Source organism: Protopterus annectens, chromosome 3.part0, assembly GCF_019279795.1.
Source record: "Protopterus annectens isolate FY-2018-M chromosome 3.part0, PAN1.0, whole genome shotgun sequence".
NCBI lineage: Eukaryota > Metazoa > Chordata > Ceratodontiformes > Protopteridae > Protopterus > Protopterus annectens.
In genome coordinates this window covers 798,714,764-798,729,382 of record NC_056731.1, presented here as the reverse complement: position 1 = coordinate 798,729,382, position 14,619 = coordinate 798,714,764, and the positions used below count along the sequence as shown (strand labels likewise).

At 39.5% G+C, this 14,619-nt stretch overlaps 1 protein-coding gene across 1 annotated transcript in view; it reads right to left on the bottom strand.

The window, feature by feature from the left end:
- The window catches only part of SLC6A19 (solute carrier family 6 member 19), a 251,135-nt gene that overhangs the window by 31,122 nt on the left and 205,394 nt on the right, over positions 1–14,619 (bottom strand). The window contains exons 9-10 of the mRNA XM_044066125.1: positions 8,165–8,369; positions 6,239–6,398 (exon numbers count right to left, since the gene is read on the bottom strand). Coding sequence (XP_043922060.1) covers positions 6,239–6,398; positions 8,165–8,369 — 365 coding nt within the window. The remainder of the gene's footprint in view (positions 1–6,238; positions 6,399–8,164; positions 8,370–14,619) is intronic.

The following is a 14,619-nucleotide window of genomic DNA, read 5'->3' as shown; positions in this document are numbered from 1 at the left end:
TGCAATAACTGTGGACAAAATAACTGAATCACCTGGAAATCACCTGGCCTCACAAAAACCATGGAGGTTCTAGATGCTATATCATGCATTTTAGAGTTTTTTAACAAACTTTTTCATGTAGTTCATAGCTTCATAGGTAGGTACTAGGCTATTGGCCCTAGGGCCTATATAAGCCTATCCAAAAAGGTACCCTGACTTTTGCCACCCAAGAAAATTATTTTCCTGTGCCCCCATTGAGCAGAGCCACAGAAGTGATCCCCATGTGAATTTCCTATCTCCTATCCAATCATCAAGATTTTTCTTGAAGAATGCTAATGAGGAGCTTTGTTTGATATAGATAGGTAGTTTGTTCCACAGTATGGGAAGTCTCTGGGACAGGAATCTATCCCTCCAGCATGTTCTGTTTATTGTGGTGACAAGGTTTAGGTCCCTAGAGCATGTAGGTTCATAGGTTCATAGATTAGTACTAGGCTAACTGCCCTTGCAAGCCATTTTAAGCCTATCCAATTATTTCTTGTGAGACTCAAACCCTGCACCTTGTGTTTGTAAGGCAAACACTTTAACCATTAAGCCACCCTCCCAACCCTTGGAGGGATTGAGATTTCTTTAAGTGAAGCATGTCCAACAGCTCTGGGTTTGACATAGCTTTGTATGTTAGGCAGAGATCACATCTGAGTAGGCGATATGCAATGGAGTAAAGCTGGAGTTTTTTGAGACGGTCTGCGTAGGGCATTTGTTTGAGGCCAGTAATCCTCTTTGTGAGGTATTTCTGTGGCCTTTCCAGTTGTTGTAGATGTCTTGTGAGGTACATACCAAAAGGGGCGCTGTATTCTATAATGGGTCTAATGAGTGATGAGTAGAGGGGAGCAATGACCTCTTTTTTCCTGGATGAGAAACCTTTTGTGATGAGGTATGCCACATAGAAGGATTGCCTGACTACTGTGGCAATGTGATTATCAAAGGAGAGACTACTGTCCACCTGTGTCCCAAGGTCTCTTATCACACTTTCTGTGTTAAGTAGACTACCGCCTATGTGGTAGTTCATGGGTACAGAGTTTTTACCAAAAGGGATGACAATGCACTTTTTGGCATTGAGCTCGAGGCCACAGCTTTAACACCAGGCATCTGTCTCAGTGAGGCCCTTTTGTAGGATGTCCACATTGTTAGGAGTTTTGATTATAGCTCCTAGTTTGCAGTCATCTGCGAACTTTGTTAGCCAAAGACCTTCTGTGTTAGCCTGTACTTCAGAGAAGTAGATACCAAACAGGTGAGGACCCAGGACTGAACCCTGTGGTGCTCCACTTGTCACTGGTCTGACGTTGGATTTGGAGTCTGCTGCTTTCACAGTGTGGGTTCTGTCAGTGAGCCAGTTGCCAATCCATCTTGTGACATAGGGATTTATACCTAGTTTAGTGAGTTTATCTATAATTCCAGAGTGGGGGATGATGTCAAATGCCTAGATGGGATCTAGAACCACCTTACCCTCATCTACAGCTTTGGTGACCACTTCAAAGAAGTCTTTCAGGTTTAGGAGACATGATCTGCCTTTTACAAACCCGAACTGGGTGGGGTCCAGAGTTTGGAGATTACCAATGTCATTGTTTATAAGTTCCATGATGATATATTCCATAGCCTAGCAGACCAGGCTCATCAGGCTAATGGGGTGGTAGTTCCCGGGGTTTGTGGTGGCTCCCCCTTTTTGGAGTGGGATAACCGTCGCTGTGCACCATTCAGTGGGCACAAAGCCTGAGTTGAGGCTATGATTGAACATGGTACTTAGGTGGGGTGCCAGTTAGTTCTGTAGTTCATGTAAAACGAAGCCTGGAATGTTGTCAAGTGCCATGGATGATGTGTTCTTGGCTTTGGAGAGTGTGGTTTTTACCTGTGCAGCTGTGATTACAGGAACTTTGCATTCTTCCCGTATACAACAAAAAACAGGACTAAGGAAAGAACTTCAACATTATTCTTCAAGTTTTCTTTCTCCTGCATCCTTTCAACAGACCCTTACTGACCAAGAAGACTGTATTAACTGTGGAGGAAAAAAATATATTATGCTGGAGGTCTGTGGGACCACTAGGCCACTAGAAGCCATGGGGGTCTACATGTTCAGAGTTGGATTTTGAGTTTTGCTTCAGCCTTTTGAGCCAATGATCATTAGAACAAAAAAAACAAAAGTCATGTATGAGAATAGCACTTGTATCCCAGCCTTTCTAAAAAAAAAATGTTAGCCATCTTTTGTGTATTAAGCTCAGGTGTTAGATTGGGATGAATGTGAAGGCACAAATGGTCACATGCACGTACTTTATGTTGTTGCTGTCATACATCTATATAACTCTTCACCCTTCCTTCAGAAAAAAAGATAGTCACCATCGGTGTACCTCTGTGATGTCAGACTGGGACAAAAGTGGAAAAACATATTTCTACCTATTGCAGTCAGATATATAAACACATGCCTCCTTACCTTTCCCCAAAAGACAGTCACCTGTATACGCATTAGATGCTTGATTGTGAGGAAACTGAAAAAAAATAAAAATCACAGGCATGTTTCCAACTTGTTACTGCTAGACAGTACAATGATCCTGTGCACTTTATGCCTTATATTTTGAAAGATGACCCCTTTGACATTTGCTGAGTTTAAAATTGTTTATTTTATCCAGACAATCCCTGCAACGGTGCACCTCTGAAGTTTGTGAGTAAAGTTAAAGAAATAGTGACCACACTGTCTCCAGTCCAACACAGGCTATACTGACTAGTGTACACCTTTGAGATTTGTTAGGACAATCAAAGAAATAAGGACATTGTCCCCAGCTTCTCCTCATGCTATAATGACCTTGTGTTCATACCTCTAAGAACAGTCATTTTATATTAGGTGGGGGTTGAGGACATATGCCACTACTAAACCCTTGTTGAAAACCACTTACACAGCCTTACAGTGTGGATGTGATCAAGCCCTAGAAGCTTTGAAGGTCTAGATGCTCTGTGATGCCTTATATTTTGAAAGATGACTCCTTTGACATTTGCTGAGTTTAAAATTGATTATTTTATCCAGACAATCCCCGCCAAGCAGTTATAGCCACTTCTTTATACAATTCACACATCTTATTGTGATGAGGATGGCCATTTAATGTATTTCACCTTTGCTCCACACAAAGTTGCCATACATTAAATTATCCCAGTTTGCTTCACACAAATCACATTAGTCCAGCAAAGTCAGAATAATGAACAGACAACAGTGGCCAGCTAGTCATTTTCCTCTATAGACAGTCACATCAGTTATAACTACTTTGTCAGTGCATATCTCAGAGTTCATTAAAATAGTCTGTCTTACTTCACTTAAATGCACACTAGTTCTGCAAAGTTAGATAAAATGAACAAACAAGAGGTTCAGTCACTTTCAACAAATAGTTCCCTCACCCAGCAGTTATAGCTTCTTCTGTGTGCACTTCAGATTATTGTGATAAAAATAATGACTATGTATTGTGTTTTATCACTGTAAACTCTCACACAAACAGTAGTCACACATTAACATAATCCAGGCTGCTTTTCACAAATCACATTAGCCCTGCAAAGCCAGAATAATGAGCAAATAACAGAAAACAGTCACCTTCCTCCACAAGCAGTCCCACCAATAATTGTCTGTTTACATTTCAGACACCCATGTTGCTTCATACATTTCATAACAGTTCTACAAAACCAGAACAACGAACAAACAACAGCATCAGATACCACCAACTCCTATTAAAAAGACCTCCTAGAGCAAGGGACAAAGGCTGAAAATCAGGGACAGATTTTTAATATTGCTTTTATATGCTTAAATGTTACCAAAATGACAGGTATTCCATTTGTAAGTGTCTTCAGGATACAAAAGTTGCAGTCTGAAATCTGTCATTATTTAGTGACTGCAACCCTCAGTGATATACTGGGAAACCACAAATTGTACAAGGAATGGATAAAAAAATAAAGCAAAGTCATTGACATTTTAAACTTGGGAAATCTGGACATTTTGCACATTGTTAGTAATCATCATGCATGCATGTTAACCTCCATGAAAACACTCAAAACTATTGATATCTTTCCCGTTCATTCCATCTATCCAACATCCTCTGCCTAGATACTTGAGGAAGAGAATCTAAGCTAGTTCAAAAAAGGGAGTTGTTAGGACATTTTGTCTATAAATAGCATGCATACATGCACATGTATATGTTCAAACAGCAACACACAACTCTTTTCTTAGAATTCCCACCTCTGCTTATCTTCTGTCTCTTATTTTCCTAATTACTTGCTTTCCCTAATACCTCTGTTGTTGCAGACCTTTGTACTGCCTTCCATCCATTTGGAAAATATGTTCTTATACCTGCCCAACAAAACCTTACTCACCCACTTTTTTCCTGTCATAAGTTCTAAACTATAAATATATATGTGTATGCGTGTGTGTGTGTGTGTGTGTGTGTGTGTGTGTGTGTGTGTGTGTGTGTGTGTGTGTGTGTGTGTGTGTGTGTGTGTGTGTTTTCATCCTAGTACAAAAATCTCCCCAGTAATCAAGTTCACCTAGCCCTCGAAATTACAAAAAAAAAAAAAAAAGGCTGGTATGGCCCATCACATCACTCAAATATTGCCTCATATTTTTTATCTTGTCCTTTGTAAAACTTTTCATTGATAAACCTTCAGTGAGGTTAATAATGTCATCATACCTCTCATCTATCCCTGCATTCACCTCATATTTTTGTCCTGTCTCTCATAAAAAATTTAATTTTCTGTTAAATCACTGAGGATTACTGTCTGTCAGTAATGTTATATTTTAGAGTTTAATTGTTCAGAAAATGCATGTTAATACAAACCTGTGGTACTAACTTTAAGAAATTACAGCAATATTTAAAAACTGGCCCTGCTTTTCAATCTTTGCCCCTCCTCAAAAATTATTGTCTTTGCCCAGAATAACTCAGCAAAGAAACAGAGCCATGTAAATGGTACAGTTTCATAATTCTTATTGTTTGGAAACTGCACAATGATATAAATCCCCTGCCCCTATTATTGTTGGCTTTCTCCACAGTTCTTGAGAAAAGAAGGTGAGAGATATGCACCCCTTATCTGGCTGGTTGCCTGTCGGAATGTGGAATAAAGTACTGCTTTACTCTGATCTTCACAGAGTCTGTTACCCACTGGTATTTAAATTCCAAGACTCCAGTCCAATCCCTCCCCACCATGATCTAGACAATGAATTATAGAGCCTGTAATGGCTCCGTTGGTCACATGAGCAAGGGAACAAACAGTAAGTGTGGAAAAGAAGCAGATTTCTAATCTTTCTTTTACTCTGGTGATCTTTAAAAAGGGTGTTTTTTCACACCTTTTTTTACTCTTTTCTCTTCACAGAGTAAAAGGCTGCCTAGTTCGCCTGTGTGTAAGACTAGCCATGATTAGTAACCCAACGTATTCCTCATGTTCTTTGTTATATTATTTCTACAGTTTGTATCTTCATTTATCTATTCTAATTCAACTATTTGAGTTCCTGATTTGCATTTATTACCTACGTGACTTTGTTGAAGGTTGGGCGTCGAGCTGGCACCTTGGCACCTGTAAAAAATCTACTGCCAATTATTAGCGGACTAGAGTTCCGCTGTGGCGACCCCTAACCGGGAAAAGCCGAAAGAAGAACAACATATATTATACCTACATTTTTAATCTTTTTTCCTGGACAGCACACAAAATAGATCCATATGTCCTTATGGATCAGTGTTGTACCTCAGTTAATAGTGCTAATTAAGTACATAAATAGAGCAAATGCAGGCAACAGGTTAATAAGATTGAAGATTTAGGTAACATACCTGTTAAATTTAAACAATACAGGAATTTTTGATCTGTTCATGTTGTTCCCTGGCTTCAATATTAAAAATTCCCCCACAACATAATTGTATTTCACTAATGGAACCAAGCACTGCAGTTCAAAATGACAACACAGATAAGCATTATAGAATAGCTGTCTGAAGAGGTACTGAAAACCAGGGATAGAGATGATTGCATACTAAAACATTACTGGAGCAATACAAAGTAAAGGATACATTGAAATAAGGGAAGCTGGAGTAAGCCACTCAGATGTATGTGTTACCCTTTAGTAACACTGCAGATGTATCTAGAATTCCACAGCAGCACAGACCACGTTATACTTGATTATCTTATTATCCTTGAATTCAGAAGTAGCACACACATGTAATTTTTTTTTTTCTTGTCATTTGTCACTTACCTGTCAATTCCATAAATGTATACAACTGAAAACATTTCACAAAATGCAATGATCAACAGGGGGATTGATCCAGCATAACTGTCGAACACAGCCAACCAATAATCTCCAGACCTCATCACAAAAATTATCGCAATTAAACATGAAGACAGACAGATTGAACCTGGAATTTAAAAATGGCAAGAAAGAAAAATAAATAAAGACATTTCCAATAATAATGAAATATATGACATAAACACAACTGATTATGATGTAATTTCACTTTCAGTTTTAGAGGTGAGCAGCTATGTATCCCTTAACTGAGATCTTCAGCAAGGTCTACTGATTGTAGAACAAGCTCAGATCTTTGGTAGGATCTGCAGTTAGAGATGGCAAACAGCTACATATAAATAAAAACACAATCATATCAAATAAAGTTGAAATCTAAATCATAATTTTAGCATGGTCTTAATAATACAATACAGTTAGGATCATGTTTGCCATGAATTTGATTTATTTGATTGTTTCTGAATGCTGGACTTTACTGTTCCTATTACTGTGAATCATAGTTATAAATGGTCCTTTGTAAAGTGATCCCATTTACCTAGTTGCAACATATAAAAGTGACCCCATTTACCTAGTCACCACATATAAATCAATTAATAGGTAATCAAGTAAGTAAATAAATAAAAAAGTATTATGCAATCCTTGGCTGATGTATGTCAGAATCACACTATGGCACAACCAGACAAACTGCAGGTATCATGTGTGTCCCTTCTGAGACCATCAGTGCTTCACTTTCAGGAAATGTCTGCACTTCAGCTTACAAGTAGCTCTGGCCTTCTGGTACGTAAATGAATAGACTGTATTCCTCCTCCTACTACTAATTTAAGTATATAATTGCAGTACATAAACAATGCATAGTAGTTCGGTTGCTAAATTTAGGCATGCAGATGCAAACACTAAATAGAGCTCTCATGCATTCTGCCATCAGATCCTTGGGCTACATTTTAAATATTTAGGAAACTATGCAGTAACCATGGATGCAATACTAAATCTAGTTACTTACTCAGTATCCATGGTTTGAAATTTTCTGAGTCTGAGTTGTATATATCGATTTTTTTGTATTATAATTTATTAAAATGATACTATGTAATACTGCATGGGGATACATACTAACATTGCCATCATATTCAAAGAGGGGAGACAAATTTCCCAAACCATCCCTCCATCTATCCATCATCCATCCATCCATCCATCCATCCATCCATCCATCCATCCATCCATACATCCACAACCCCCTTTCCCACTTTTGGACACAGGGTCAGGGTGTCACTTCAACATCTAGAGCCAAGTTTTAAGTCACCAGGTGGCTAGCCCTGCTGGGGACAAATTTCCCATATGTTCTTGTTTAATTATAAATATCAGATTTTGAGACACATTTTGTGAATACAATACAATATGGTGGAATGCATAATTTAGATATTTTTTAACAACTGAAGTTCCTAAATAATGACAGACATTTGAACTTTTGACTTCCTATCCTTCATAAAATGCAAAACCAGTTATTCCAGCAACTCTTTGTATGAGAGCTGTATTTAAAATCTGTCACTGATTTACTTCCCCTACCATTAGTTTTTGGTTTTGTTCAGAATTCCTTTCTGAAAGATTGTGAGCTATGCTGTTATAAGCAGTTGCAGTTACACTCTGTATTCTTTACTGCCACAGAGAAGCAAACAGCATGTTACTGGACAAACCATTGTAGGAGTAGTAAGTGTAATTGCACCATTTTACCAGAAATTATCAACCCAGATACTAACAGCTTTCACATCATTTTGTAGAGAGAATACTGTGTTGATATTTCACACTGGTGAGAACTTCAGTCAATGGCATGCACCTTGTTTAGCACTGGGCAAAGCATGTGCAATGTTTGAAAGAGGTCATAGTTACCTGTGATTACTTCCTTAGGCCATGATTTAGGGAACACTTTTAAATCTTGTAAGGGCACAAGGACACCTTCAATGTTGCCAAACATAGACGAGAGACCCAAACAGAACAGCATGATAAAGAAGAGAACAGACCACAGTGGTGAAATTGGCATTTTTGTAATAGCTTCTGTGAATACAATGAAAGCCAGACCAGTTCCTTCAACACCCTGTAGAAAAAGAAACAGAAATGTTTATCTTCAAAAGAATAGCATACACATTTTTAGTCTATAAAGAGCATAGAAGGCAGTGTACAAAGGACTATCAGCTTTAATATCTCATGGCTGAAAATGGAAACTCATGTTGTCTACTGATATCAGCTTAGTACATGAATTATTAAAACCATTGATAAGATCAGTTAATTGAACATACATTAGTTTTGTGTAATAGAACTGACATCAGTAATTTAGAATGTATCCAAAGTTAATATACCAAGAATGTGTGCCCAGCTAAACATCTAAACATCTAAACATCTAAGCATCTACTGTTTATTGAAATAATAAAATATCTGAATATTTATATCTGTATATATATATATATATATATATATATATATATATATATATATATATATGTTGTATCTTTCGGCTTTTCCCGGTTAGGGGTTGCCACAGCGGAACTCCGGTCCACTAATGATTGGCAGTAGATTTTTACGTACCAGCTTGCCAGGCCTGACGCACAACCTTCAACTAAGGTACGCCCATTCACGCATGTCTCCACACAGAAGACGCTTTAGCTGAGAATTGAACAGGACAACGCCTTACTGTGAGGCGACAACGCTACCGCAGCACCACCAACACAGCTATATGTAAAAACAAGCCATTACCTCCTTAGAACAAACTATATGTAGTCTGTAAGGAGATCCATGACACATTTTTAAAGATCTGTTCAGCAAGCAGATTAGTAATACAATAAAGAATGTCAGACATGGTAATCTTAAATTTTATGAAAAACTATTCAAGATCAAAAAGGGATAATTTTTTAATTCAGAAAACCAGGCAACTTGTCATACTTTTTATATGGATATCGTATCAAGTCATGCCTGTAAAACTATACTAGATTCTTGGGTCGACACACAGATATTTGTGCAATATACTTTAGTTCCTTTTACTAGAAGGCTAATTAGAAGATTATGCTACATCCTTTATGAACCTAGGACACACAGGTCTACACTGACACATTGATGCATTGTACAGTCTTTGTATCACTTCACTTTCCATGATCTCCCAGCTCTTCCTTTTGTCTGTTTATTTACACCGATTGCTTAAGATTTGTGAGCTTGGATGATCTAGGTAGGTGAAATTTGAGGAATGTGTATATCAGAGGAGGTAGAAGATAGGCTGTAGCAGTAGCTATTTGGGTTTGGTTAGACAAGAATCTCTTGACTCTATAAAGCATTGCTCACTTTTGGATAGTTTGTAGGGTTACTTGATGAATGTGTAGGTCAGTTTTCTGGTGCTCCTCAGTGGTAACTCCAAGTAATTTAGCGTGGTGAACTTATTCAATTGCTGTACAATCAGTGGGTGGTGTGAAGTTGCCACAGACCTGGGAGCAAAGACCATAAGTTTTGTTTTTTGGAGTTTAGGACCAGGTTAGATTCTTGCAGTCAGGGCTCAATTGTTGAGAATGAGTTCTGCATGACTTTTTGAAGTTTAGGTATTGCTCTATTTATTTATTTATTTGAATTTCTTTATTGGGGTAGAGCACTGATCATATCTAACCAATTTCAGTATTAACCCAGAGTCAAAAACTGATTACACACAAACAAAATAGTCAACATTGTAATAATATATAAGGGACAATATACACTAATGTTTTGGATACACAGTTCAGAGACAGAAAGAGCAGAGCATATAACAGCAGAGTCATCTACATACTGGATAAGGGTGGCATTGTTTAGTGCAGTAAGCAGGTTGTTAATGAATATGTTGAAGACAAGTGGCCAAGAATAGATACTTGTGGGAAACCAACAGGAAGTGGAGTAAGGTAGATGAAGCCTGTTGCCATTTTACTCTTTGAATTATATGGTAAAGGAAGGATTTGAACAAGAGGACAGCTTTGTTTGACAGGCCTGTTTTGGAAAGTTATAATAGGAGGAAAGATTGGGAGACAATGTCAAATAAGGGGTCAAGTAATACTGGTCAGACAAAGAGATTGTTGTTTCTGTGCTCATTTATTGAATTCAGGAAGGAAAGAAAAGCAGTGTTAGTAATGACAGAAGGTCAAAAATATGTTTAAATGTTGTCAGAATATTTTGGTTTAGGGGAAAAGTTGGCAGTTGAGAGTGGATATACTTCTCTAAGACATCTGAGAGGGGATGCAGTATCATTATACTTCTGAAATTAGTAATGTCAGAGAAGGGCTCACCTTTGTGAAGTGGCAATATAAATGTTTCTTCCCCCATTGTGATTGGAAATAAGAATCTTGCATAGACCTATTGATCAGGATGGAAATGGGATAGGCCGAGGCATTTGCTGCTATTCTTAAGTATTTATTGGGTAAGTTTTCTGGAGTAGTGGTAATGACTTTTAGTTTTCTGAGGTACTGTTTGAAGATTTTGGTTGGTGCAGGATGGAAAGCTAGAGAGCTGGCATTATGAGATGAGGGAATAAGAGGGGGTCGATATGGGGGGTGCTGGCTTTGATAGAGAGGTGGCAAAATGAATGAAGTGATGGTTGAAGGTGCAAGCTACATTGAAGTCAAAGTCTGCAGGAAAGGGATTAAGTTAGGATGGTTTGCATGTGTTAAGGAGTCGAGAAATGGTGGACCAGAATAGTTTGGTGGATTTGCAGTAAGCATTCTCGTGTGAGATTAAGCAGACCTTTTTGTCAGAGAATGCTTCAGCTTTTGTTTTGTTATTGCGGATGCAGTAGTGCTTGTAATTACATGTGGTCTTGTCTTTTTTCCATGTGTCATATGCTTTATCTCTTTAGTGCATTAATTGATTGTTATGTAAAGTGAGCCAAGGGTCTGAGAAGGCTTTGACTCTTTTGTGCCTAAATGAAGCATGGGATTTAAGAATGTTTAATAAAGTATTATTGAAATGGAGGATGGCTTCATCAAGAAGGAGGAGATGAATGCTTGAAGAGATGAAAGGAAGGAGTTTTTTGTTAAATTTAGAAAGATTCCTGAGCTATTTGTAGATTGCAGGCATACTACATTTTTATAGTGAGCAGAGGGCCAATGTTGGATTGTGGTCACTAGGAATTGGATTGAACACCTATGGAGGCAATATTAGTGGGATTAGAAGTTAGGATGTATAATGTAGTTTGGATGAAGAGCCTCTGGAGTTGTTGTATCCTGTCTCAGAGTTAATTAATTGAGTGAAGGTATGTGTTCTGAAGATATGTTCTGTAGGCCTCACACATGCTGTTTTGAGGTGCTGCCATGCTTATTCAACTTCAGCTATTTCTTATCCTCTTCTTCTTGATGTTCTGCAGCCCTGAATAATGTCTTGAACTGCTGTGCTTTCTAGCCAGTAAACTTCCAGGTCTTTAGCCTAGTCTCTGTTGACCTTAGTGCCTTCTCTGACCACTGTTTGCAGCTGATTGTGGCAACCAGTTGTTTATGCTGTGGGCTGTGGGACAGCTGCTTCACTGGGTATAGCTCTACAATTTTTGATTCTAGCCCCCTGCCATTTCCTTAGTAGGAGGAAGTTTACCTGAGTTGCATATTGGCCAATCTTGTATATGATGTTGCGACTGTATCTCTTAACAACCATGTGTTGGCCACCATCAAGCAATTTGCCAGACAGAAGTCTTGAATGGCTTCTCCTTCTTTATTCCTGTTGCATCACCCATGTGGACCCAGGCAGTCCTCATATCCTGTTGTGTCTGTCCCGATGTGTGCAATCAGGTCACCCATTATCAATGCCAATTCAGATTGACCTGCTTCATCTAGTAGGTCCTGTAACTGCTGTTGGAATGCATTCTTTTCATCATTATCACAACACTGCTGTGGGGCCTAAGCTGAGATTATGAACATTGCACTATTATTATCATATCATAGGATCAGACGCAGTTACTAGGCTATTGGCCCTGAAGCCCTTACAAGCCTAATCAAGACTCTAGCCCATGTTCCAACAAGTCAGCACCCTATGCCACTGTCCAGCAGGGACACAAGTGGAATCCCAGGGGTGTATTTTCTGTTCCCCATCCAGTTATCCAGGTTGTGCTTAAAAACAGATAATGAGGTAGGTACTCTACTTGATGTGGAGAGGGAGTCTATTCCACAAAAGGAGGAGCCTTGCCAACAAGTCCTATTGATGTCACAGACCAGGTTGAGGTTGCACGTGTGGGTTATCTGAGTTGAGCTTGACTTGTGCATATGCAGCAGTCCCATCAAGGCAGGGTCTGAGATTGCTTTTTATGCCAGACAGAGGTCACCTCTGAGGAGTCTGTAGGAGACTGAGTAGAGGGACAGGGCCTTTAGCCTACCTGTGTAGGGTAGATGTTTGAAGCCCTGGATTATCCTGGTGAGGAACTTCTGTGGTCTCTCCAGCTGCTGCATGTGCTTTGTGAGGTATATGCTGAAAGGGGCATTGTACTCAATAATGGGTCTTATAAGGGAAGAATACAGGGATGTTATGACCACCTTGTCCCTGGATGAGATACCCTTACTGATGAGGTAGGCCATGTAGAAAGCTGTCCATACAATGGAGGCAATATGGTGGTCAAAAGCCAGTTTGCTATCAACTTGGGTGCCCAAGTCCCTCATGACTAATTGGATGCTTAGGACCTTATTATTAATGTGATCATTTGTGATGACATCACTTTCCACAAAGGGGATGATGATGCAATTTTTGGCATTCAGTTTGAGGCCATGTTTCTGGCACTAGTCATTTGTTTGGGTCAGACCCTCTTGGAGGATGTCCACATCACTAGGGGATTGATGACAACACCCAGCTTGCAGTCATCTGCAAACTTGGTCAGCCATAACCCACTGCTTTTGGCCTGCACCTCAGAAAAGTATATCCCAAGCAGCAGAAGCCCCAAGACCAATCCCTGGGGTACACTGCTCATTACAGGTCTACTGCTTGAGGTGGCTACCCCTATTTTTACTAGGTGGGTTCTACCAGTGAGCCAGTTTACTACCCATCTGGTAACATATGGATTGATGCCTAGTTGAGAGAGTTTATCTATTATACCTGAGTGAGGAGTAGTATCAAAGGCTTTGGCCAGGTTAAGGTAGGTGGTGTGCAGTGTCTTCCACTCGTCCATGGCTTTGGTGACTGTCTCAAAGAAGGTGACCAAATTTAACAGGCATGGCCTCCCCTTGATGAAACCAAAGTGTCTGGGATCGAGTGTTTGGAAGTTGCCAATGTCCTTGTTAATGAGGTCCATGATAATCCTTTCCATGGCCTTTCAGATCAGACTAGTTAGGCTGATGGGTCTATAATTTCCTGGATCAGTGGACACTCCACCTTTGTGCAAAGGGATGACAGTAGCTGTCCTCCACTCAGCTAGGATGAAGCTAGTACTCAGGCTTTGGTTGAATAGGGTGCCTAATGGTGCTGCAAGTTCCTGCTTGACTTCATGTAGGATGCAGCCTAGGACATTATCGAGTCCCATGGAGGCTGTATTTTTTTGCCTTTAAGAGGGCAGTGATGACTTGCTTCCTAGAGATAAGGGGAAGGGGGCAGGTACTGGGGATATTCTGATTTACTGATGAGGTTGCACAGAGGAGTGAAGATTTCAATGAACCTGTCTGCCAGCAGGTTGACTATATCTACAGCGTTTGTGCATGTGGTGTCCTTGGCCACCAGTTCTGAGCAGATTTGGGTGCTTCCTTTGAGACTGTGGGCATATGTGAAGAAGGCCTTATGATTGTCTTTAGTAGATATGGCCAGTTTGGACTCAAATTTTGCTTTGGAGGAGTTCACTAGTGCTCTTATTTGCTTGTTCAGGCTAAGGAGAGATTTGCTTCCATTTAGGCACCTGCTCTGTCTTGGTCCTGGACAGCAATTTCTTCCTTTTATTATAGAGTTTATTTATTGCAGATGTCCACCAGACAATTTTACACTTCCTTAAGGAGAAGAATTTATTTTGTTGGGTATTCCTGATTCCATGCAACTTTATAAATGCTCATGTAGTACTTTTGTGTAGGTTTGGACATATGTGTCAATTCCTATGCAGGATGAGGGGGCTGTGAAACTGTTTATACCTTCCCTCAGGATGTTGCAATCAGCTTTGGATATTTTTTTTATTTGACCCTAGCTGAGAGGGGGGGGGGGTTCAGGGGAGATGGTGACTTTGAAAGTGACTTCTTTGTGGTCAGAACTTACCAGGGATGATAACACTGTAGGGATGCTGCAGTGGTTACTCATGTTGGTTAATACCAAGTCCAAGATATTTTCTCCTCTTGTGGGGGTGTCGACTGACTGGTCCAAGGCATTTGTATTGACAAAATCAAAGAATCTCT